Raw genomic sequence first — 25434 nt, forward strand, 5'->3', positions numbered from 1 at the left:
GGGATTTTATTATCAAGGAAGGAAGGAGCCATTGACTAGTTTTCATCAAGGACTGGTATGTCCAACTTGGGTTTTAAGAGAGCTCATCTGGAGGCTGTGAGAGTAATAGATTGCAGTGGGGCGAGGATGGAAAGGAAGGCCCTTGCCATAATCCTGGCGAAAGAGGATGGTGCTATAGCGAGAACTGGGTCAATTCTGGACATATTTTAAAGAAAGAGTAGAGATGATGGCGCGTTGAGGGCTGCTGATAGCCACACTGCACCTGTGTGTGAATTAGACCAGGGATGTGGGGGTAGATGTTTTCCTGCCAGGGGCCAGAGAACCTGATGACACCTCTGTGTGGTTAGCAAGAGGGGTCCCTTGCTCTCAGCAGACACATCCCTGTACAGGGCATGGCCAGGCTAGGATGGGGAGCCAGAGGCTATTTTCAACACCCACTTGCCCTAGTGTCCCAGAGCCCTTGTATAGGACTACAACCCTGGGCTTAAGAGGGAAGATAAAGACGACTCCAAAGTTTTGGGCCTGAGCAACTAGAGGTATAGCCTTACCACTTACTAAGATGGAAGAGGCTGCAGCTGGAGCAGGTTTGAGGAAGGAAATTAAGAATTTGGTTTGGGACATGTTAAGCTTGAGATGCATATATTCAAGTGGAAATATCAATAGGCAGTTGAATATACAAGTCTAGAAGTAAAAGGAGAAGTTAGAAATGGGATATTGAGATTCATCAGCATGTGAATTATTATACTGCATATTATAGGTAATATATATGTTTACTACATAATATATAATAACCATAATCATTCACAAAATAATGTAAAGAGAAAGTATTAAAACAATTCCTATCAGTACTCTTAAATTCTATGGATCCGGGGCGCCTGGGTGGCTCAGTTGGTTAAGCGACTGCCTTCGGCTCAGGTCATGATCCTGGAGTCCCGGGATCGAGTCCCGCATCGGGCTCCCTGCTCGGCAGGGAGTCTGCTTCTCCCTCTGACCCTCTTCCCTCTCATGCTTTCTGTCTCTCATTCTCTCTGTCTCAAATAAATAAATAAAATCTTTAAAAAAAAAAATTCTATGGATCCTTTTATATTTAGTTTTTGGTATTATTGTTGTTAACATATACTTAGGAAAAAATTCAAAGGATTTTTAAAAAGGTAGTAAGTCCATATACTCTTTACTTTATCTTCCATTTCTCGAGGTAGCCACCATTAACACTTTCTTTTGTATTCTAAAATTTTCTGTGAACATAGAAATATACATAGATATAGATAGGTATAGATCTAAATATATTTGCTTTTTATATAAATGAGGTCATGCTATACGTACTGTCTGCAGTTTAGTTTTTCAAAAAGTTTTTGATAGATTTTGTCAAATCACTCTTCACAAATGTCACACCATACTCCGAGCACAACAGAGCATAGATTGCTTTTTTCACCATGTCTTTTTTTTTTAAAGATTTTATTTATTTATTTGAGAGAGAGAGCATGAGCAGGGAGTGCAGGGGGGGGCGGGAGAGGGAGAAGCAGACTCTCCGCTGAGCGGGGAGACCAAGGAGGCTCAATCCCAGGACCCTGAGATCATGACCTGAGCCCAAGGCAGACGCTTAACTGACTGAGCCACCCAGGCGCCCCTGCTTTTTTTCACCATGTCTTAACTAGTACTGGGACATGACCAAACTTATTCATTGTCAATCTGGTAGTTGAAAAATAGTACCTTAAAAATTTACATATTTCCTCCATATGTTCATTGGCCTTTCATATTTATTTTTCTGTAAGCTGTCTTTTCATGCCCTTTGTACATTTTCCTAAGTTTTAAAATGGTTTGTAAGAGCTTTTTGTGTATGAGAGATATTGATCTTTTGTCTGTGCTAATAAGCTTCTTTTCAAATACGTTGTGCCTCGAGTAATCGCTACGGTGGGAAAGCAGAAAGTGCAGCTGACATAAGAGGGGGAGCCTGGCTGCTGAGGCACCGGGGGCAGGACTTCTCTGTGTCTCCTTCTTACTTCCTTCTCCTGCCTCAGTTCCCCCCCTCCTGTCCTTGGCCCTCTTCTCTCTTTTATTTTCCATGTCCTTTGCCTTGTGTGTGCACATACATTTTTTTACCTTATAGACTTAATGAAAATTATCTCTCAGTCTTTCGATTTTCTGTCTCAGTAGCGGGAAGCCTCTTAACCTAACATAGCATGGGACCTCATAATAGGCCTGAACTTGGTGCTGGTACACAGAATATATTTCCATAATTGTGTCTATGTTTAATGATAATCAATGGGAGAAGTAAAGGAGAAAGGAGGAGGCAGCCACTGTGTACAGGATATTATGGAAAGTCTGTGTGAATTTATCTCTTTTTATCTTCCCTGGGAGGCAGCTTTTATTGCTCTCATTTTATAGATGAGAAAACAAACTCTAAGTGAAATTAAGAAACTTGCCTGGGGTCCCATGCTTAGAAATTAAAATGTTGGACTGTAACAGATCTGTATGCTTCTGATGAATTACCAAGTCCACATTGTTCTTAGTGATTTTTTTTCCTCTAGGTTTAACAGAAAAGTCTCCTCCAGAATATTCTGATTGTGTCAGTATGTTTAGGAGTGAACTGATAGAACATTATATTAATTCATTCAGCTGCTAATCTGTATTAGATTATTAGATTGATAGATATAAATATAAGAATATATTTAGTACCTTTGGAGCAAATTATCTGACAAACAAGAAAGAACATGAAGAAATTCCTATGTAGCTGTGAGGCTTGTGCATTCTAATTTTTCAGTCTGACTCTCTGGTTTGTCTGTTTCAGTAATTATCCCCAGCATTTTTCTGATGTGCCCTTTGGAGTGGTCACCAACTGTGACCTGGGAGGCTCAGCCCCTCATGTGGGTTGTTGTGGGGTTTGAGGTGAGCAAGCATTTGAGTGGTTGGTTTCTTCTTTGCAGGCCTACAATGGGCACCATCAGGCCTTGGAAGTTCTTCTGCAGTCGCTGGTGGACCTGGACATCAGGGATGAGAAAGGCCGCACTGCTCTGGACCTGGCTGCCTTTAAGGGACACACAGAATGTGTGGAAGCACTTATCAATCAGGGCGCATCCATCTTTGTGAAAGACAATGTCACCAAAAGAACCCCACTTCATGCCTCAGGTGGGTCTTGTCAAGAGTCTGGTTGCAAGTCTAAGAAAAAGGATGACAGCATTTTCTTTCATCCCAACTTTTCAAGTATCAATTTTCTTTCTACATCAACTATGCCTACACTCTTCCAAAATGCTTTTGGCCTACTATCCACTTGAAGAGGATTAGTGTTCTATAGCCAGAAAGACTCTGGTGTTCTTCTTTTAGAGCCGTTTTAGGTTCACAGCAAAATTGAGAGGAAGATATAGTGATTTTCTGTATACTTCCTGTCTCCCTCCACCCCGCCCCCACACACATGCATAGCCTTCCCCATTGTCAGTAACCCTCACTAGAGTGTTTCATTTGTTACAATTGATAAACCTCCATGACCCATCATAATCATTGAAAGTCCATAGTTTATATTAGGATCCATTCTTGGTGCTATACCTTCTATGAATTTGGGCAAATGTATGATGACATGGATCCAGCATGATAGTATCATACAAAGTAAGATGTTATAAACACTGCCCTAAAAATCCTCTGCGCTCTGTCTTGCCTTCTTAACTCAGGAGAGAGTTCAGAACTTTGACCAGTGGCTACCACAAAACTTCCTAAAGAGGCAAGGTATAATGTGATCTTCAAATGAGTTACACAGACAGAATCACACAGCATTTTAAAGCATAAAATTAACGATTTTTTTCATAGCTATTTCATAAAAAGTGTCATCAGACAGCAATCTAATTGGTACATCATTCTGCCAGTCTAAATGACGCTTCTTAGCTTTTGCTCTGATGCTGATTCTTGATGCATCATGTGTTAAAATAAAGACTCTTAAAAAGTGTTATGTATATATCAAAAAGTAAGTAATTTGACTTTTTGGGACTTTTCTCCAATATACATAAAATAAAATTCTGTCAAGACATTTCTGGATGTATACACAGATACAAAAGTAATGTGGAAGAATCTCTAGCTCAGCTGAGGCATAAATACCTTTGGGTCAGGAATTCAATGATACCAGCCTTTGATCAGGATAGTAGATACTGGCTCATAAAGAGAAATAACTATCTTATTCAGACCATGAAATAATGGGTGGATTGGGAAACAAGGAGTAAAGACAGCTTTTCAAAAGACTTTATGATTCTTGTTACTTGGGAAAAAATGTTAGGTCTTGTGAAACTATTTCCATGTATATATCCTTGAATTTCCAAACCACTGAAGAAAAGCAATATAGAGATTGAAAAAAACATGGTGTTGCCTAATTATCTGGAAATGATTGTTCCTGAAAAAAACTTCAGCCATGAGGTCAGTAATGGTTGGTATGGTTAAATTATAAATTCTCATTTCCCATCACACTTTGTGTTTTTGGTATTCTTGATATAATTATAAAGTATTATTGTGAAGTTTGGTATTCTAGGCACTCTTGGTATTATTATAAAGTTCAAATTTAGTTCTCCTTCTTAAAGATTAGTTGTATATTATTATGGCAAGCATTCTGCTTTAGGTACAATGTACAGTATTTCCTGACAATTACAAGAGGCCTACTTCGATTGTGGAAAATTGTCCTTGTAAACAGGTAAACGATGAAGGATAATCATTGTCACGCATTTGCCACTGGGATATAGGTTGTGGTCCAATGGAGCCCCCTGGTGGTTAAGATTACTCCTTTTGGATTTCCCTCCTGTCATTCATTAAAGAGACGCAGGCTGTTATTTGACTATTCTCCACAAAATGTCTGCTGTGCAGAAGCTTGAGCTTGCGCTTCCGGAATCTCTTCCAGTTTGAGAGGGCAGTTTTTTGTTTGTTTGTTTGTTTGTTTGTTTCAAATCCTGGGAGTACGGTGAGGGGCAGGAGCCAGGACGGATATTAGAGGTTTTGTCACAGATAGTTGCAGGGACAGTTGTAGGCTTTGAGCAGCATGATAAATGGCTGTCACTCACAGCCAGGGAGAGACTGAGCGGGTCGGAGACAAAGCTGGAGTTGGCAGGGCACGGCCAAAGGAGATGTTAGCAACTGGGGAAGATGTCGTGTGTGGGAAGCGAATGAGAATTCTAGTTTTGCTACACTTTTACGATAGAGGGGAATTATAATTACCCGAGGGCTAAGTTCAGAATCTACTGGACACCACCCCACACCCTGCCAACAGAACAAAAGAAAACAAAAACAAAACACCACCTTAGAAATGGGATTGTTCTCCAGCATACTTAGATGATTTTACTCTCTTTTTCTGCGTAGCCAAAAATCAAGCATCTTTGGAACTATTATTTTTTTCCCTTTGGAACTATTATGATTATGAGTATTTAAAGAATATCAAATTGATATCGGAAGAGGAATCAGTGAAAATACACTATACCTGCACTTTCATGACCCCATTGTCTGTAGTATTTAGCTATCAGTCTTCTGCTAATCAATTCCCTTTTAAGCATACATTACATTCTTGCATATTTTACCAGTGGTAATAGATTTAATGTAATTTTTAAAACAAAAAAACAAAACAACAGCGACAGCAGTATATTGCCTGTACTCCAGGCCACAAAATTTCCTCCTGAGATACATAAATGGAACATTGCTGAATGAGCTGAATGCAATGGTCTACACAATGTAGGCATTATTCCTGTAGTTAATTTGAGCTGTGTCGATGAACGTGAGCTAATTCTAATATGCATTGTCCCTGGAAAGCATGTCGTTATTAAATTAGCATTCTCTCACGACCGGCGTGCAATAAAAAGAACTGTAAAACGCAGCTCTTAGAAGAGCCTTTATCAGCCTAACATAGCTGCATCTATTCCCTTCTCTCTCCACAGCCATAACGAGGTAAAAGCAATGTGTTTTATGGTGTTCTCATTGTTCAGAAAGGAGAGAAGGTCACGTTTGGAATTTTAAACATATTTGTTCTCATCCTACTCCCTCAGTGGAAGGCCGTGTTTTTTGTAAGACTGTGGGTTCCATTCAACAAGCTAGCGGAAAATACCTTAGCCCAGCAGATTATCATCCCAGGAGGCTTGCTTCCCAGCCCTGGAGGCACCACCACTCCCCAGTGTAGCATCTTGCCTGGTGCGCACTAGGCCATGACCTTGTATTTGGCCCCAGCGGTCAAGGCCAACATTAGGGCTAGCTTTCCTGCCCGTGGGCAGCGCCCCCTAGAGTGAGAAGGGGCATGGGGAGGACGGGGCAGCGCCTGGGAAGGGGCGAGGTGGGTGCCCCAGTCACAGCTTGGCCAGGGACAGAACGGAGGGGCCGGAGGGGACAGGAGGTGGCAGCCACAGGAGACCCCGGAAAGCAGAGAAACCGTGGGCCGTAGTTTGAGGAGCTCCCGGGCAGAGTTGTCCTGCAGCCTCAGGGGGTGCGTCTGTGAGTCTCCTGGGAGCTGCTGGTCAGTCAAGGAGCAGTAAGCCGAGGGCCTGCATACACCTTTCCGGTGTGAAGTTTTGCTTCAAGTCACCGCTAATCAATCAGAACTATTGCTCCAATGTCTACCTCCAAATGTAAAGTGACTGGGAGAAAAAAAAGGCAGGACCTGTTTGCGTCTCCCTTCCTCCTCTCCTCTGCTCCCCTCTTCCCTCCTCTCCTCCCATCCTGTTCTGCTCCCCTGTTTTGCCTCTTCTCCCATCCTTCTTTTTAAAAAGGGCTGGAGGCAGGCTGGACACGGGATTATACAGAATTGGGTGACTCTCTTAGAAGAACACAAAGATTAAGCTGAACATTCAGGAAAGGTTATCAGTCCCAAATGAGAAGGTAAGAAAGGACATCATTTTTCAGGAATAAACTCTCAATACAGGAGCCAGGAAAAAGTTAGGTGAGGACCAAAGTGCCCTGATGGGAAAAAAGGGGAAGAAGAATTGGTGAACAACACGAAATCGTGCCCAGCAGCTAGTACGAACTGGAAACCTGGGGATAGCTGTCAGCAGCATTGAAAACGACTGATTTGAAGTCCAAATAAATTTTACTTTGAAGCGATCTGTGTAGTGCTGGTCTGTTAAAAGAATGTCCATTATTTTCTTTTTCAGTAATTAATGGTCACACACTGTGTTTGCGGCTATTACTAGAAATTGCAGACAACCCAGAAGCAATTGATGTGAAAGATGCCAAAGGACAGTAAGTGTTCTTAAACCGGGCCTGGGGTTGGCGATTCAATCACAACAGGTAATTGGTTAATTTTGTTAAACAGCTAGGAGGGTTGATGGCTGAATTCTAGTTTGGGGTATATATTTGGGTGAAATTCATAGTTGAGAGCCCTAGAATAAGGAGGGGGCTTTGTGCTAGAGTATATATCCAAGAGAAGTATGGGAAGGGGCGTATCTTGATGACAAAGAGCCAACTTTTTATGTCTGTGGCCATGATTCCTGGCCTTTCTTTCATTTTGTTTCTTCTTTGTATACACTTTTACCCTCTTCTGAAGCTGCTGCATTCCCATTTTGTAAATTAATTATGACAGTAGGACAGACCTCAAGAGGTTATCTCTATCATAAAAAAAAAAATCCTTCGTATTTTTATCATTTCTGAGTTTGTTTTTCCAAAGTATTTTCCATCTGTTAGCCCATCCCCCCACCTAATTTCTCTTACAAATAGGAAATGCAGCGCAAAAAACAAAGCAGGACTCATCCCAGATACATGAGTTACTGTCAGAGTTAGAACGAGAACCTCACTTCCCGGATCCCAACACTCTGTTGTTGTTTTTTTTTCCTCTGGCCTTGTCGGGCTTTTTTTTGCTGCAGTGAAGCTTTGATCAAATAAAATCTTGAGCAGAAGTTCAACATAGAAAACTATAAAGTAGAGCTGTAATGATAGGAGCAGGAGGGCCTCCTATCCCTGCTCAATGATTATTTGGTGAATGCCACACAGTTTTGAAAATGATGCGATCAACATGAACAATTTGTATTTTATTGTATTGATCATTCTATTGACACCCTTCCAGGTGGCCTTTAGAGACCAGGGATGGAGATGGCTTGTTCCATGCATCCTATTAGCAAACTGGGGATGCTCAGAAAATATTAAGCAATTGTTGAGAGAGAGAAGAGAGAGGTGTCCTCCCTCTGGAAGTGATGGGTGTTTGTTTTCCCTGATCTTCTTTTTTAAAGCCTGATTTATTTCTCTGCCTAGAACCCCGCTGATGCTTGCAGTCGCCTACGGACACATTGATGCTGTTTCATTGTTACTTGAAAAGGAAGCCAATGTAGATGCTGTTGACCTCATGGGCTGCACAGCTTTACACAGAGGGGTATGTGCATCTTCCTCAGCTTTAGTGAAGCAATTTTGTAGTGAGCTTGTTTCCCCCTCCACCCCCGCATATGAAGTTTTAGTAAAAAGAATGTTTTCCTAAGATAAGTAATTAATCTCAGTCAGTCAAAAAGAAATTACGGGGGTACCTGGCTGGCTCGGTCGGTAGAGCATGCAACTCTTGATCTTGGGGTCATGAGTTGGAGCCTCACGTCGAGTATAGAGATGACAAAAAAGAAAGAAAGAAATGACAAAATCTTTTGCAAAGGTAAAATAATGGCAGGTACTCTTAGGTCCTGCTTTTCTGATTTCATGTTAGATTGTGATAATAGATACATGAACACCTGCTGTTGGTAGAATTGGTTCTGTTTTGTGATTATACGCACAGCATTTGCAAAAATTTGCAAAAAAAAATTTTTTTAAGGCTCAAAGAAGAAAGTCACAGTCACCGGTAATCTTACCCCCTGGAGATAACTACTTTTTGGTGTATGTATCACCAGTCTTTTTTTGCTGTATATGGATGTGTTTTGAATTTTAAAAAGAGAGAATACTGAAGATGCTATTTGGAAACTGCTTTTTTTCTCCAAGTAGATCGAGGACCTTTTTCCAATATTTTTATTGCATAAAATTAACCAATTACCTAAATATTTTTCTGCCCCATTTTTTTAATCCCCCATTGTGTGCAGGAGGTATAATTTATTCCAATGATTACCTGGTTTTCGGTAGCCATCTTAATTGTTCTTTATTACAAATGTTGGGCCATTCGCCACCTGAAATATGTATCCTGTGGATGAGTCTTCATATACATCTGCTGAAATTTTTTTAAAGCATGTCAAACTAAATGAAACAAAAACAGAAATCATAAAATTGCTATTTGGTAACGATGCTGAACACTATGATAAATGAAAAAGAAAAGAGAAGAAGAACGCTAAGCGGTCAATATCATAATCATAGTTCTTATTTTTTGAATACTTCCTGTGGGTGGAGCCACAGGCTGGGTGCCCTTACACATCTCATTACGCCTCACGACAGCCTATGAGTCATTATTACTATTCCTACTTCCAGGTGGATAAAGTGAGGCACAGAGAGGCAGATAGATTTGTCCACGTTTTACAAGCGGGAAGCCAGGAGTTCACTTGTACCTTCCTGATTCTAAAAGCCCATGTTTTCCGCTCTGTCATGAGACCCTTCAAGTTTCTGTTTGGAGAGTCTAGAGATGTTTTTAAAATGCTGGTGCGTTCACAGACTTCTCTGTCATGAATCTTGCTGGGGTTGTCCACCTCTGTCCTCTGACGCAGGGCAGAATCTGCTTCCCCTAAGGCCCAGGCGTCTGTCCGCTCACTCTGAGCCTAGCCTCACTTAGCCACCGCCTTGCTTCCTGCATCTCTGCCCTTCTGAGATGTGTTTTGTCTTTCTAATTGCAATGCATCAGATTATGACAGGCCATGAGGAATGTGTGCAAATGCTGCTGGAGCAAGAAGTGTCGATTCTCTGTAAAGATTCCAGAGGGAGGACCCCCCTGCACTATGCAGCTGCTCGCGGCCACGCCACATGGCTGAGCGAGCTGCTCCAGATGGCACTTTCCGAGGAGGATTGTTCTTTCAAAGATAACCAAGGCTACACGCCACTGCACTGGGCTTGTTACAATGGTGAGTTGATTGTCGCTTGACTGATTCCAGTAGATTTCCTGGCCGGCACCACTGTGGTCTCAGCGGAGGTGAAAACATAGTGTAACGTCGTAAACCATGGTTTCCAATCTTTCTGCATCTATGATACCCCTCTTTTTTTTTTACGGTTTCCCTTCATGGCTATCATGATGCCCTCTTTTTGTTAATCGCTAACGTGTAACTCTTAATCAGAACCTTTGGTGAACTGAAATAACTAATTTTAATCAGGGTTTGAGATCCTACAAGGAATTAAAATAATACAGCTAAGAACAAATAAATATGATGTAATAATCTGTCACAATTGCCTACTAGTAGATGCATGATTTGGCATTTCTTTTTATGTCCTATATCCCCTATTTAGTTGCACTTGTTATTTGGGAGATTTTAAATTTTTCGTTTCACTTATTTGAGTGAAAAAGAAAATGCATACTAATTGTAACATATCAAAAATGGTGATGCTGCCTGAAGTAAAATTATCTCCATTTCCAAATTTACTTTCTGATGTAATTCTGATGTATGTATCTTTCATAATTTTCCCTTGAGAGTATTAAATAAATACAAATTGGGTATGCATCTATTTTTGAAAACTAGAATCATATAACAAGTATTATATAACTTTCTTTTTTTGTTACTGTTTACGTAAGTTTCTATTGCAGATATTCTTAGGAGTCAATGTATATCTGTGTACATTGATCCTTTTAATAGTTGTATGTTTTATAGCATGCAGTGGGATAGATATACACATATGTGAGTGTGTATACCAGAATTTATTATTTATTCATACCAGAGCCTTGTTGATGAACATTCAGATTGTTTCCAGGTTTTTTTCCAATTATAAACAATGCTGCAGTGTTTGTGTTCATATTATGGTACCTTAAATTCTGTCAGATAACTTTCCAAAAGTGAAATTTTTGATAAGAGAGCAATGTATACTTTTTTAATTTTAGTGGATTATACCATACTACTTTGCAAAAAGAGTATAAAAATGTATTACTCCGTCAGACGTGTATATAAAACGTACTATTTTCTTAAGCCCTTGCCAGCCAAGACAATACCATCTTTTTAAAATTTTTGTCAGTTTGAAGGGCAAGAAATAGGTATCTCATTATTTCAATTCGTGTTTCTCTGATAGTGTATTTAGTTATGTATTTGCATTTCCTTTTCCTCTTCTGGACACGCCTTTTTCATCTGTTGCCCATTTTTTTCCTATTGAGTTGTTATCATTTCTCATATGTTTGTAGAAGTACCTTGTCTTAGAAATAGGAACCCTCCATTTGTTATGTGTGCCGCAAATGTTTTCTCTCCGTCTATAATTTGTCTTTGTTCCTTGCTTATGATCTCTTTTTCCATGCCTAGATTTGGAACTTTTATTAGTTGAATCTGTCAAATTTTTTGTCGTTGTGGCATGTAGGTTTCCAGTCTTGCTTAAGAAGCTCTTCCCCACCCACCCCCTGCCAAGTTTACGTGGATAATTTCCCATATACTTCTGATTTGATTTCTATAATTTTATTTTTCCATTTTCAATTCTCCTATTAAAATTTTCACTCAGAAACTATAATTATTAGGACCAGAAAGGTTTTGGGGTGCCCTCATATATCAGTGTCAGACCTTTCATTATAATCCTCCTTTTTTCAATGAGAGCCAAGTTTTCTCCTTGTTCGGCTTGGTTATACTCCTTCCCTGCCGTTGGCAGATTGTGATTTTTTTTTTTCCCCAACTTACTAATGGATGAGAGCTCCCTAACTACCATCTGAGTCAAGCTGTGAGAGCTCTCTGGCGCTAGAAAACCTACAGGAAGGGGAAGACACAATCAGAGTGCTGATAACAGACCGCATCCTCTCCCCTGGAGTGGGGTGGAACAGTGGGGGTGGTGGGTCTCTCTTCTTAGGCCTCTTCGGGTGCAAGCTGGAGGAGGATCAATCCTCTCCCAAGTAATCACCCTTCCAGTACAGTCTTCCAGATCCAAGGTTCAAGCTCCCATCTTCCCAGATTCCCCTCCACTGAGCACTTTGAATATCGAAAGTTGTGCAAGGGTCCCCAGTCCTCCCTACACAGACCTTAAGTTGGAATTCATATAGTCTCCAAGGAATGGTAGGTTTAGATGCTGCCCTAAGTGAGGTCCTTCAGGGGGATTCATACTACTGGAGGGACTGAAGTGTCTGGGACTGTTTGAGTGAGGGTTGGATGTAGTTAGAAAGCTGAACAGTATAACTTGAATCAAGTTAGGGGATTTTATATTCATTACTTCATATGCTTCTAAATCCTCCTAAAAGCAGCTTCACCTTTTCTCTCTACAGGTGCAAGAAAGGTTTGACTTGTATTTTAATACTTAAAATTATCCAATCTACATAATTCTGGGATAGATCATAACAGAACTCTAATTTAGCACTGAATTCATCTAAGAAGAGGTTCAGGACGTAGTCTATATTCCAAAGCCAAATAGCATTGCCTTCTTGCTCTGACAAATGCACATTGTCTCACAAACCACATTTAGGTCCTTTATCAACTGAAAACTCCATCATCCTTTACTAGTCTGATTTTTTATATATGGGAAACTGAGGCTCACAGATCCCAAGTGGGTTGCCTAAGTCATGTAACAAGCAAGCTGACAGAGCTGAGGCCTTACTCAACCCAAATTCAGTTGATTTAGAAACTATTGTCATGTCGTTGAAAATAATTCCTCACATTCATTCATCTACTTACTAAAAAAATACTTATTGGGTGCATACTATTTGCCAGGAACTGGCCTTGGTGCCATTTTACACACTTACATAGTATTTTATAGTCAAAGCCGTTTCACCTGCATTATCTCAAATACTGTTTTCTATCAGTCACATCTTCTTTCCTGAATTAGGTTGCATAATTGTAAGTGAACCTATTCACGTGGGTGAAAGGAGAATTTCCTGTTGTAAACATGGGCAAACTGAGGCATATCTATGTCAGGCATCTATTTCTTGAGAACTGAGGATGATATTGAATCTATTCCACTTGCAAATGCGGTCCCTTCTTTATCTCTTTCTCTCCTCTAGAGCATAAGGCCTTCACTGTTTCACTATGTCTCAAAACACCTGTGAGCATAGTTAATGACATTTTGGCATTTTGTTTATTCCACGGAGAATGAACATTCAGCCAATTCAGGAAAATTCACAAGCCAGAATTCAATACTTAACAACAACAACAACAAAAATAGATTGTGTTGACCAAAATTTCTTTCTTGGAAACTCTCTAAATTCTTTTGATTCCTTACAGGTAATGAAAACTGTATAGAGGTACTTTTGGAGCAAAAATGTTTTCGCAAATTTATCGGTAATCCCTTTACTCCACTGCACTGTGCAATGTAAGTAGAAACGCTGGGAGTTAATGGTGTTGCTTTAATCATTTTAACTACATACAGACAGGTTGCCTCTCTGGGAAGGGACAGGCTTTTAGACTATAGGTAAGACCAACATATTCCACTTTGCTGCTAATGGCAAATGGGTCTGATAGCAAAGTGTGGTCCCTAGTGTTAATGATTTTCCAGGAGCTTTTTGTGGAGTGCCCAGGCTCCACGGTGGCTCACATGTCACCTGAGGGAAACTACATGAAGGGTCGTGGGTAACTAAGAGGCACGTTACACCCCAGGTGAAGAGCTCTCCAGATGTACCTCACATTTGTGTACCAAATTCTAAAAATAAATTGGGGTTAACAGCAATATGCCTATGGATGATTAGAAAAGACATTTTATGGCAGGAAGACTTTTTATATATTGTAATTCTCCATTCTTCATATGTTGTAAGTTCTTTTTGATAAATGTACTTTTTGCTGCCATCTCACAGTATGAACCATTGTTTAGATAATACAGTGACTTGAAAGCAGACTTCCATGGTCAGCCTGGGGGAACATGGCCACCTGGGACCTGCTTTATCTTTGCATTGTCTCCGGGCTTCACATGCAGCTGGGTCATTTGATTGAAAGATATTGGAGGCATATAGTGGATGAATAAGCAAAGAGTAAGAAATAAAGGGTAGGAGTGATTTTAAATCTGAAGGAACCATGTCTTTGTCACTTTGGTATCCCCCAAAACCTAACATGATGCATAAGTGGTGCACAGTAAACTCCTTCCTGGATGTAGGAGTTCTGAAGAAATACTGGGGTTCTAGCATTTAATCCACAATGATTAAAAAACCAAACAAACTTTATTTTACACTTCATGAAGCAGGCAGTGTCCACTTGCAAGAGTTCAGAGAGCTACAGTGTGAGGCAGAAAGCAGGAGGTTTTTACAGAATAAAAAATAGGAAACAGGAAAGAGAAGGAATAAAAATATCTGATTAGCGAGGGTTTCATATCTGGCCTTATTTGAGGTATCATAGGAATGGGGCAATCACCCATATAACTTGGTAATTATTAATTGGTTAACTAGATGGTCTGACCTCTGAGAAGACGGAACATTTACAATAACATGAAACTTAAAAGTTGAGGGGTTTTTTTTGCTATGTTGTTTCCCGGGATCAGTGGTGCCTGACCTACCAAGTAAAGGTTCATGTGGGATCAATTTGGTAGTTCTTCCTCCGCACTTTGATCAACCTCTGGCCAACCAAGAGGTTTGAGCAAAGGTGATGTTGCAAGTTATTCTCAGTTACCATTGTCTCTTTGGGTCTCTCTCTGTTTCACAGGAGATAATGTCAGGTTTTCATTCCAATTGGAGGGAAACCATTTGTTAGCTGGCTTATGGCTGCATACACACATCTAAAACCCTTATAGTGAGTGCTGTGTATTGTGCAAGACTGAAGAATCACAGACTGGTACCCCTGAAACAAATAATACATTATATGTTAATATAAATAAATAAATAAATAAATTAATTAATTAATTAAAAAAAAACCCTTGAGAGAACAACAGACTAGGAAGCAACAGACCAGGAAGATAATTATTAATAGTAAAAGTATTCCTAAGGTTTACAGGACATTCCTGAACCAGGGTCCCCATGAACCAAACCAACTAGATTCACAGAAGTTAAGAAATAATCCCGAAGAGAGGATACTTCTTTAAGCCAGTTGGCCTGTTGACCAACTTAGGCATTTATTTATTTGTCAAAAATATCAAAAGATTTTAAAACACCTAGTCGAATAGGATCATAGGTCACTGTGCAACAGTACTTAGTTATCCATTTAACCAAAGTGATATAGCTAATAAAGATAAATACAGATAGTAGTGGCTTAAGAAACAAACCAAAAAACCTCCTTAGCTCTTTTAATACTAAGAAGACTGGGTTTTCTTAAGTAATTAAAGACTTGATAAAGATAGCCTAAAGCACAGTAAATTATTTTGGTAAGACATGAAATCTCTGCTTTTCAGGAAGATTACTTAAAAGGTTAAAAAAAAACACCAAAAACCTTTATTTACAGTTTCTTATTAAGAGCAGATCAGTAATCTAAGAAAAAAACCCTTTGTTCCTTTAACAGAGAAAAACCACATTCTAATTTTGCACTAGTGTACTTTTGATATTAAAACTCATTTTTTTAAAGCTTAAGTAAATCCATCCCAATCTTAGCCAGCTTGACCACAGAGAATTCCTTTTCCAAGATTCCTTTTCCACAGACCTTTTACAGCTTTTTATATCCATTCAGATTTTGTCCTAATTTTTCCCTCTTTCACATTCCAGAAAAAACAGTCATTTTACTTTAGGACAAAATTACTTTCTCTTTTTTCTTACCAAAAAAATAAAACAAACAAAAATCATGTCTTTCATAACTTTCCTTATCCAAAAAAAAATACACATTCTACTTTTATTACCTACTTTTCTTACAGTTATTTTCTTTCACCCTTATTATTTCTTTTTTTTTTTTTAAAGATTTTATTTATTTGACAGAAAGAGAGCGAGAGAGGGAACACAAGCAGGGAGAGTGGGAGAGGGAAAGGAGGCTCCCTGCCTAGCAGGGAGCCCGATGCGATGCGGGGCTCAATCCCAGGACCCTGGGATCATGACCTGAGCTGAAGGCAGACACTTAACAGTTGAGCCACCCAGGTGCCCCACCCTTATTATTTGTAAATAGTTTTAATTGATTAAAATTCTTAACCCCTAGAATCCTTAATTCCTAGTGGAAACTAAGAAGTAAGCAATAGTGGGTTGTCAGTTACATTAGCATTCTGTGGATTGGCAAATTCATAAATAAATTTCATAATTTCTAGGAGTATATTCTTCCTTATAATACATATTTCAATGTGGTACAAAACATGTTTACTAATGGAGCCAAATATCTGTAGTTCCTCTGTCAAAGGAAGCCAAAAGTGGATAAATCTATGTACAGTAATAATGTTTCAGAGTTTTATATTAATTGGAAATGATCTAGAAGTCAATGAATATCCATCATTTAATGTATCTCAGCTTAACTAAGGTTTCAGGTTACCAAAAACATTTTGGAAACTATTTTTAAGTATACCATAAAGCATAATTACTGTTGAAAACTTTACTTATAAACTTTTATCTTACTTACATCTATTTAATTTACTTATTTTTAATAATTATGTTTAGATCACTCATGAAAATTTCATGAGATATGAAACAGCTAACCATCATCTTAAATTATCTTTCTGGCTGACAAATTCTGTAACAGTGATAACATGAGCTTATTCGATTTTTAGTAAACCTAGGTAGAATAAAAGTTTTATGTCTGCATTATAAATGCTGATAACTCTGAAGATGTGCCTGTTTTAATTAAACTGACCAACCTAAAACTAGTCCTTGTTTACCAAAGATAAACCCAGATCGTGTGAACCCGAAAAACATTTGGGTTAGTTGCTATATTCCTGAGAATATACTTGGCTTATATAAGTGCTTAATGTTCTTTTTATTATATTATTTTATTTTTATTTATTGGGGAGGGGTACAGAGAGAGGGAAAGAGAGAATCTGAAGTAGGCCCACACAGGGGCTTAGTCTCATAACCCTGAGATCATGACTTGAGCCAAAACCAAGAGTTGGACGCTTAACTGACTGAGCTACCCAGGCGCCCCAAGTGCTTAATGTTCATTAAGCCAATTAAATAGAGCTCTTTACAATTAATTTTGGCAATACCATCTGGAGATAGAAATAAACATAATGTACGTACATATACATACAGATATAGATGGACACGAACAGAAATCTTAATAACTTTTGTTTTTATTTTATTTTATTTTTAAAGATTTTATTTACTTATTTGAGAGAGAAAGAATGAGACAGAGCATGAGAGGGGGTGGGTCAGAGGAAGAAGTAGACTCCCTGCCAAGCGGGAAGTCCGATGCGGGACTCAATCCCGGGACTCCAGGATCATGACCTGAGCTGAAGGCGGTTGCTTAACCAACTGAGCCACCCAGGCGCCCTAACTTTTGTTTTTAAATTTTAGCCTTTAAACAGGTATGATAATGCAAAACTCACTAGTTTATTAAACAACAACAGCAATAACAACAACAACAACCACAGATCCAGATTGTGTTTCTGGCAGATGGAATAAGTTAAGGTTACCTGCTCAGATGGCTTAAACTTTTTACTAAAATTGAGAAAACTTCAGATTTTCAAATTTTTTTAAATTACAGTATAGTTAATATATAGTTTTTTTTAATTTTTATTTATATTCCAGTTAGTTAACATACAGTGTTATATTCATTTCAGGTGTACAATACAGAGATTCAACAATTCCACATATCAGAGACTTAAGATTTTTTATTTCCCTAGTTTCCAAATAGTCGTTCTTTTTTTTTCTTTTTTCTGATAAGAATTATCTCCCTGAAATGTGCTCAAAGAAATGGCCTAGATACTAGTTCCTAGAGAAGACCAGGTACATCTCAAAGGCAGAGGGAAGGAATGCAAAATCCTCCAAGAAGAATTTTACAATACCTACAAGCCTTTTCAGATGAATAAGAGAGGTTTGGGGATTGGTAAAAAGGATAGGCGAGCTTTTTCTGTTCTTTAAAAACTCAATTTGTGGGACGCCTGGGTGGCTCAGTCATTAAGCGTCTGCCTTTAGCTCAGGTCATGATCCCCTCATTGGGCTCCCTGCTCAGTGGGGAGCCTGCTCTCCCTCTGCCTGCCGCTCCCCCTGCTTGTGCTGTCTCTCTCTGTCAAATAAATAAATAAAATCTTTTTAAAAAATGAATAAAAAATAAAAACTCAATTTGTAAGGCAAGGAGAGTTGATTTTAATTCCTTAAAAAAGGGGGGCTGTCCCACTCATCCAACTACATTATCTTTAATTTGCTTCTTTATATCAAGGAGATCTTCCTTCAGCTAAGGTAAAAATCAAATTATTCCTTTGTTCTAGATTTAGAGCTCTTTGTATTTGGAATGCCCCCACCCCATTCCCTCACCCCAGGTACATAGTTTCATTTTAGCTTACTGGGAAGGCCTAAAGAAAGTTACTATTAGGTTCTGAATATCAGCTTCCTATTTGGCCAGCTTTTGACCAACCATAAAGCTACTTTTAAAAAAGAAAAAAAAAAAAGGCTTTCAAATATCTTGTCAAGTTTCAACCAGGACAAACAGTAACTATTCCTGGCAATATTGAACAACCCATGAATGCAAGATGCCCCCAAAGATGGTGCAAAAGATACTACTGTCCCAAGATCCAGAGCTACCTCCCAAAGATAGGTAAAATAAAGGATTTAGGACAAACAGGAAGGCAATAGCAGTCCCTGGGAGAGAAAAGGATCAATAACCAATGGATACTTCAAAACCAAATTCACAAGAGTTTGAATTTGGAAAGGAAGGGACAACATGAAAGTATACCTTTCCCCCTTGATCGGCCACCACAGAGACCAGGAAAAGTGAATCCGGTAAGAATTCTCACCCTTTGCCTGCTCATGCCGGTTTTCCCAGGTCCCGTCTGCAGGCTCTGGAGTGAATGGAGTTTAAAGTAGAGAGTATTGCCCTGGATCTACCAGAATTCGGCAAGATTTTTCCATTAACTTTAATTTTACTTCCCCTTAACTGTTAGAATGACTGGTAGCAGTTTATTGGAGAATCCTTTGGTGTCTCGTCAACACTGGAAGGGGCCTGTATAGGGGCCCTCCTTGGAGGATATATATGGGGGCATTTGAGCTGCTATCAGAGGATTTGCACAAAACCTTCTGGGACGGTCTTTTTGCCAATGTCCTGATAGATTGCAAATGAGACACCGATTTCTGAGCCAGTGTTTTGATGGGGGGGGGCAGGTGTTGTTTTGGGTTTCTGGCCTTGTAGCAGTTGCTGCAATAAGGCCACTGACTTTGAAGACTTGTTTCTGATCCTGTAGCCCCCTTCACGGTGGGAAGGCAGTTCAGATAGAGGATTAATAGACTCTTGAGTACTCAGGTAAAGGAGGATAGAGGGCAGTAGTAGGAGTCATATCAGTCTTACAGTCTTAGTTTTCGGTACCTCTTGTGTCTTTAATTTTTCATTAGCCTTGGCAATGAATCTTTCAATGAAGCCCTTTTGGAATCTTCAAGCTTTTTGGAAGCTTCTGCACACCAATTAAAATAGGTATCCCATTCTGTTTGTTGATTTGGGAACCCTTGCTTTCAAGTGTACTCCTTAAATGAACGATCTTATCTAACTAGAACATTCCCCATGCTGGCCATTGTAATTCTGGGTTGTCTAAGTAATATTTTGCCATTTTTGTAGGTATCTATAGCATCTAGGATCACAGTTTGTAGACAGAAAATAAGCAACTGTGCTGGAAGGCAGAGTGCTCAATTCTTTGAAACTTGAGGATCTCAAGTTTCTTTAGCTAAGCGTTGAGTCTCTTGGAGCCAGATGAGTACCTAAGAGAGATGTGCCACTGGGTTTGGGATTTGTGTGGTGTTTTACAGTGCACCTTGCTTGTTGCATGGAAATTTTGTTGAGGTTGGTGAGTGACCTAGTGTCAATCGAACCTGTTCCATAACCAACTTATCCTATTACAAGAGTCTTAGATTTATGTGATGAGTACTCTAGCGGCTTTTGAGTGCTCAACCTATGCCCATCAGTTTTGTGGCTTTGGCTTCTGAGATTCTCATTAACAATAGATCTATTACTCTCCACAAGCTTTCTTTACAATGGTGGATGCCCTAATCGCTTATAATCGTCCAGTTCACGCCTACGTAGATATTAATGTGCCATTGGTCAAAACGGTCTGTATTTTTGTCTTAATTTATTTCTGCAAGTCTCCCAGTGGTTAATGCTGTGGACTTACTTCAAGGTCCCTGTTAGTCTTTTAGAGGCTGCTACCTGCTGTGGACTCCCACTATAGCTGTCCCAGAGCCTTTCCTGGATCACAGAATCTTTCTGGGAACTTCAATAAACCCCTTTCCTTTAAAAAGTTTTGGATAAAGTTTGTTTAGCTTAGAGAGTTGCACACAAGGGAACAGACCTCAAATCCAAGAGTGACTCACCCTTAGCCCTTGGCAACAGTGAACTCAGAGGGTTCGGCAAGTGCCTTATCTCTGTGTCTCCTCCTGTAGGCTGTTGAGTAGTCAGCTTCGAATTCCACCCTCATCACCAAAACTGTTCAGATGATTGAAGAAGACAGATTAGGTGATAGAAATTTTACTTAACACTTCATGAAGCAAGCAGTTCTTCAGACTCTTGAGAGTGAAGACTGCCTGCCTCATGAAGTGTTAAGTAAAGTTTATTTGTATGACCTAAATTGTCTTCTTGAATTATTTGAACAAGAACATAAACCACAGGTATTTGCATCAGACATTTTTAAATGTGTCAGATTGTTAAATATACAGTGCATAGGAGGATGGAGTAGGAAGGGATATATAATTTTTTAAAAATGTAAAATTTTTAAATGTAAAATCTATTTTCACTTTAGAATAAATGATCATGAGAATTGTGCATCATTGCTACTGGGGGCCATAGATTCCAGTATTGTCAATTGCAGAGATGACAAAGGCAGGTAAGTGATGCTAAGATGTCATGCCTCATGTCTTGATCAATCTTAGTCTCTGCTTTGTGGTTGCAAATAGCCAAACATTTATTATTTTTTAATTGAAAAAGTAACATAAAAGCATGGTTTTTATGTTTTTAAGTGATTTTGTTTAAGTAATCTCTACACCCAACATGGGGCTCGAGCTCACAACCCTGAGATCAAGAGTCACATGCTCTACCTACTGAACCAGCCAGGCACCTCTAAAAGCATGTCTTTTAAAAATTAAATATAATAAAGAGTATATAATTAGGAGAAATTACTCTTAGCCCAGAAGCCCCAGCCTCTTCCATCGGGAAAGCCACCTTAAACTATTCTTTTGAAATTTTTATATTTTCCCCAATATTTTCTGTACATAGCTACAAACATATATGAAGATAGATGCTTTTGTTCTTTTTATGCAAATGGGAGAATTCTATTGCAATGCTCTGCTTTTAGTGTATCTTGGAGAACTTTTCATACCAGACTATATAGATTTACCATATTCTTTTTAAAGCTGGATATTACTTCATTGAATGGATAGACACTTAATCAGCCTGCCTTCTATTGAAGAACATTTAGGTTGTTTCTAATATTTTACTATTTCAAAGAGTGGTTCAGTGAACAGTATAATATATGTATCTGTTCACATGACCAAGTATGTCTAGGAGATGAAGTTTTAGATTTAATTTTTAATTTTGATAAATAATACAAATTGTGCTCCTAGAAAAATCAACTACCCATAGACAGTGGGGGCTTTTTTATTATTTAAATAGCCAATTATCTACAAATTTAAGGCTTAGTTTTGAAAGTGTCTTTTTAAAGTAGTCTCTACACCCAGTGTGGGGCTCGAACTCAGAACCCTGAGTTCAAGAGTCATGAGCTGTACTGACTGAGCCAGCCAGGCGCCCCAATTCTGAAAGTACCTTTATCAAAGATGAGAAGTCACTGGAACTCAACATCAAAGGGTAAGTAAAGATGCTAATTTTATTATCAGAGCCACCACTTAAGCCCCCTCCAAATCTAGGGGGTGTTCAGTGTCCATCCCAATGGACTTTAGAGAGGGCCTCATTGTTATCTCTGTAAACTGAGAAGGTTTAAATCCTTAAGATGACACTGTGCCCAAGTCTCTCAGGCGTATACAGGAAGAGCGTGGGTTACGTTGAAGGGAAGCTAAAATCCTGTTTGTTTTAAATCATTAGGACACCCCTTCACGCGGCAGCATTTGCTGATCACGTGGAGTGCTTGCAGCTTCTTCTGAGACACAGTGCTGAAGTGAACGCAGCAGACGATTCAGGGAAGACCGCGCTGATGATGGCTGCCGAGAACGGGCAGGCGGGCGCCGTGGGTACGTGCCAGACTGGCGGGCTTCGCGCTCATGCCCAGCCCACGCCGGAGTAACGTGAAACCGGGAAATCGGTTGTTCTCTTGGTATATGCATGTAAAAAAGGCCAATCGATTCTGCTTGCTAATTGTCTTCAGTCCCCTGTCACTGGATGATTGGTGGACCTTGTCAAAGTGAGCCAATCTTTGTGCAGTGAAAAATCTCAACATTTAGAGACCGAATATAGCAACAGAATTATTTGACCTGGAAATAACAAAACTACAAAGACGATTAAAATGAACATCTATAGACCTTGGATTTCAATAGAAAAATATGGCAATAAATTTTTCCTTTTTTCTTCAAAAACATCAAATATGATGATGTCATCATACTAATTTGAATGTGTTATTGGAGTTAGCCTGTCGTCTAAGTAACTCTCTTTTGGCTTTTTCTATAGATGTTTTGGTGAACAGTGCCCAGGCTGATCTGACTGTAAAGGATAAAGACTTGAACACACCCTTACATTTGGCTAGTAGCAAAGTATGTAAATGAATTTGAAACAGTGTTACTTAGTGTTGTAATCATACTCATACCACTGACATGCTATCTCAGAAGTGTGTATCATGGCTCTTAATTAAGATGAGCGTTTTCCCAGGGTGTTGTCAACTGTAAGCAGAATGGAAGGGGAAGAAGCACAGGGCAAGACCCACGTAGGGGTTGGTGAGGATATGCTTTTCATGGCATTTGCCACCTGCATTCTTATGCAGTCTGTCTCCAGGGGGTGCAGTACCACATCAACTTGGCTTTAAACACAGCTTAGGACCTTAGTTATGTGGCTTCTAAAATATAAACAGGTCCACTTGTTTTCATTTTGTTCCATTTGAAGACATTGTAATAACACAGCCAAAAAAATACTCTCCTTTGAGGCAAATAAGTGTGTTCATGTGCATGTCTACCCTTGGCCCTTCTTTTTCTGGTGCATAGTTCAATGCAAGGAACGTGTTCGAGGTTTTTTGTTTTTTTGTTTTTTTAGTAGCATTATGTTCACATGTAGCTCAAGATTCCTGCTTCTGTAAAAGACAATGATACATAATAATAAATATACAATTTTACAAAAGTGAGATCATAATGTTTAAAAAGCTTAAAACCTGCTTTTGTTACTGAATCATATCTTATGAATCTTTTTTAAAGATTTATTTGTTTATTTTAGACAGACAGAGAGAGAGAGAGTGGGGAGGAGGGGCAGAGGGAGAGAATCTTCAAGCAGACGCCCCATTGAGTGCAGAGCCTGATGCGGGGCTCAATCCTATGAGACCATGAGATGATGACCAGAGCCAAAATCAAGAGTCCGAGCTTAACCGACTGAGTCACCCAGGCCCCCCATGAATATCTTTCTTTTAGATATCAAATTGTATCGTGTTTTATTTATTTATTTATTTTAGTTCTTTTATTTTATTTATTTATTTGACACAGAGAGAGAGACAGCGAGAGCAGGAACACAAGCAGGGGGAGTGGGAGAGGGAGAAGCAGGCTTCCTGCGGAGCAGGGAATCCGATGCGGGGCTCGATCCCAGGACCCGGGATCATGACCTGAGCCGAAGGCAGACGCTTAACGACTGAGCCACCCAGGCGCCCCTGTATCGTGTTTTAGGAGATATGTGGTTTTCTACCTTAGGAATGTGCCATCCTTTATTCCACTCATCCCCAATTGTTAGACATGTGCTTGTTTTCAAATATATGCTACTATAGATGCTACTAATTGTAGAGAATTTTTTTTAAAGAATTCTTGCTCATTCCTTTAAGATAAATTCCTTAGTGTAAAATTATTGAGTCTAAAGCTATGAACATTTTTAAGCCCAAATGGGCCTCTAATAAGATCACAACCGTTTACACTCCACCAGCAGTGCATGAGAATGAAAACTCCATGGACATTTCTGAAATTACATTTCAGGGGCTCCCTTATAAGGCGTTATAGGGTGATTCCAGTTAGCGCCCGTGGTGGTTTATTTCAACATGGTGACAGTATTAAAGGTGTTGTCTGTTGTACCGGATGCTTTGACTGTTCCTTTCAGCGGTTGCACAATTTATTGTGCAAATAAATCACCAGAGGCTCTTGTGAAAATGCTGGTCTAAAGTGGGGCCTGAGATTCAACGTTTCTAACTTCCAGGTTAAGCTGATGTTGCTGGTCTGTGGACCACACTGAGTAGCAAGCGTTTGGGAAACCATGACCCCTTAACAGAGCATAGGCCTGAAATTGTGAAAGGGTCTCTGACTTTTCAGTTGATTTTTTTTTTTTTAATTATCAACCATCTCTTTTAAGATACAAGGATATCTTCCCCTGGTTGAGGAAGAAAAGAATGAACTTTCCTGAAAGAGTCTCTTCCCAGTGTAAGGCAGTACATGGTGATAAGTGATACCGATAACAGATGTAACAGAAATTTCAAGGGTAGATGGATCAGTGAAGTGGTCATTGAAGGCTTGAGGAAGGAGATGGAACTTGACATATGTTAAAAAACATTGTTGACAGATTTAAAGGATGCTCCTAATTCTACTCTCTGCCAGCTGACCTTGCTGAGCTAGCACCTGCTTCAGCTCTCTCAACATTACTGCTTCAGTTGCCTTAGAAATATTAATACTTTAGGGGCGCCTGGGTGGCTCAGTTGGTTAAGCGACTGCCTTCGGCTCAGGTCATGATCCTGGAGTCCCGGGATCGAGTCCCGCATCGGGCTCCCTGCTCGGCGGGGAGTCTGCTTCTCCCTCTGACCCTCCTCCCTCTCATGCTCTCTGTATCTCATTCTCTCTCTCCCAATAAATAAAAAAAAAAAAAAAAAAAGAAATATTAATACTTTAGATCAGGTTTACATTAATCAAGTCCTAATAGACCTTCTGCAGAATCTTTGAGAGGCTAGGGTCCTTCAACCATTTGCTATTTAGAAGAAAAAAGAATTACTCAGAAAGTTGCCTTAAAAATGTTTTTAGGCAGGGACACCTGGGTGGCTCAGTCGGTTAAGTGTCTGCCTTCGACTCAGGTCATGATCCGACAGTCCTGGGATCGAGTCCTGCATCGGGCTCCTTGTTCAGCAGGGGGCCTGCTTCTTCCTCTATTTCCTGCTCCCCCTGGTTGTGCTTTGTCTCTCTCTCTCTCTCTGACAAATAAATTAATAAAATCTTTAAAAAAAATTTTTTTTAATTAAAAAAATGTTTTTGGGCAGATGATGTTCATTTTAAATTTAAAAGCACAATGAAGTAATTTT

At 39.5% G+C, this 25434-nt stretch overlaps 1 protein-coding gene across 6 annotated transcripts in view; it reads left to right on the forward strand.

The window, feature by feature from the left end:
- The window catches only part of ANKRD44 (ankyrin repeat domain 44), a 320329-nt gene that overhangs the window by 286747 nt on the left and 8148 nt on the right, over window positions 1-25434 (forward strand). For all 6 annotated transcript variants that reach the window (XM_035007476.1, XM_035007479.1, XM_035007478.1 and 3 more), the window contains exons 18-25: window positions 2925-3126; window positions 7098-7185; window positions 8191-8308; window positions 9740-9956; window positions 13224-13311; window positions 20764-20847; window positions 22059-22204; window positions 22638-22720. In XM_035007476.1, the coding sequence (XP_034863367.1) occupies window positions 2925-3126; window positions 7098-7185; window positions 8191-8308; window positions 9740-9956; window positions 13224-13311; window positions 20764-20847; window positions 22059-22204; window positions 22638-22720 (1026 nt within the window). The remainder of the gene's footprint in view (window positions 1-2924; window positions 3127-7097; window positions 7186-8190; window positions 8309-9739; window positions 9957-13223; window positions 13312-20763; window positions 20848-22058; window positions 22205-22637; window positions 22721-25434) is intronic.

Source organism: Mirounga leonina, unplaced genomic scaffold, assembly GCF_011800145.1.
Source record: "Mirounga leonina isolate KUSES-001 unplaced genomic scaffold, KU_Mleo_1.0 Mir_151, whole genome shotgun sequence".
In the NCBI taxonomy this organism is placed as follows: domain Eukaryota; kingdom Metazoa; phylum Chordata; class Mammalia; order Carnivora; family Phocidae; genus Mirounga; species Mirounga leonina.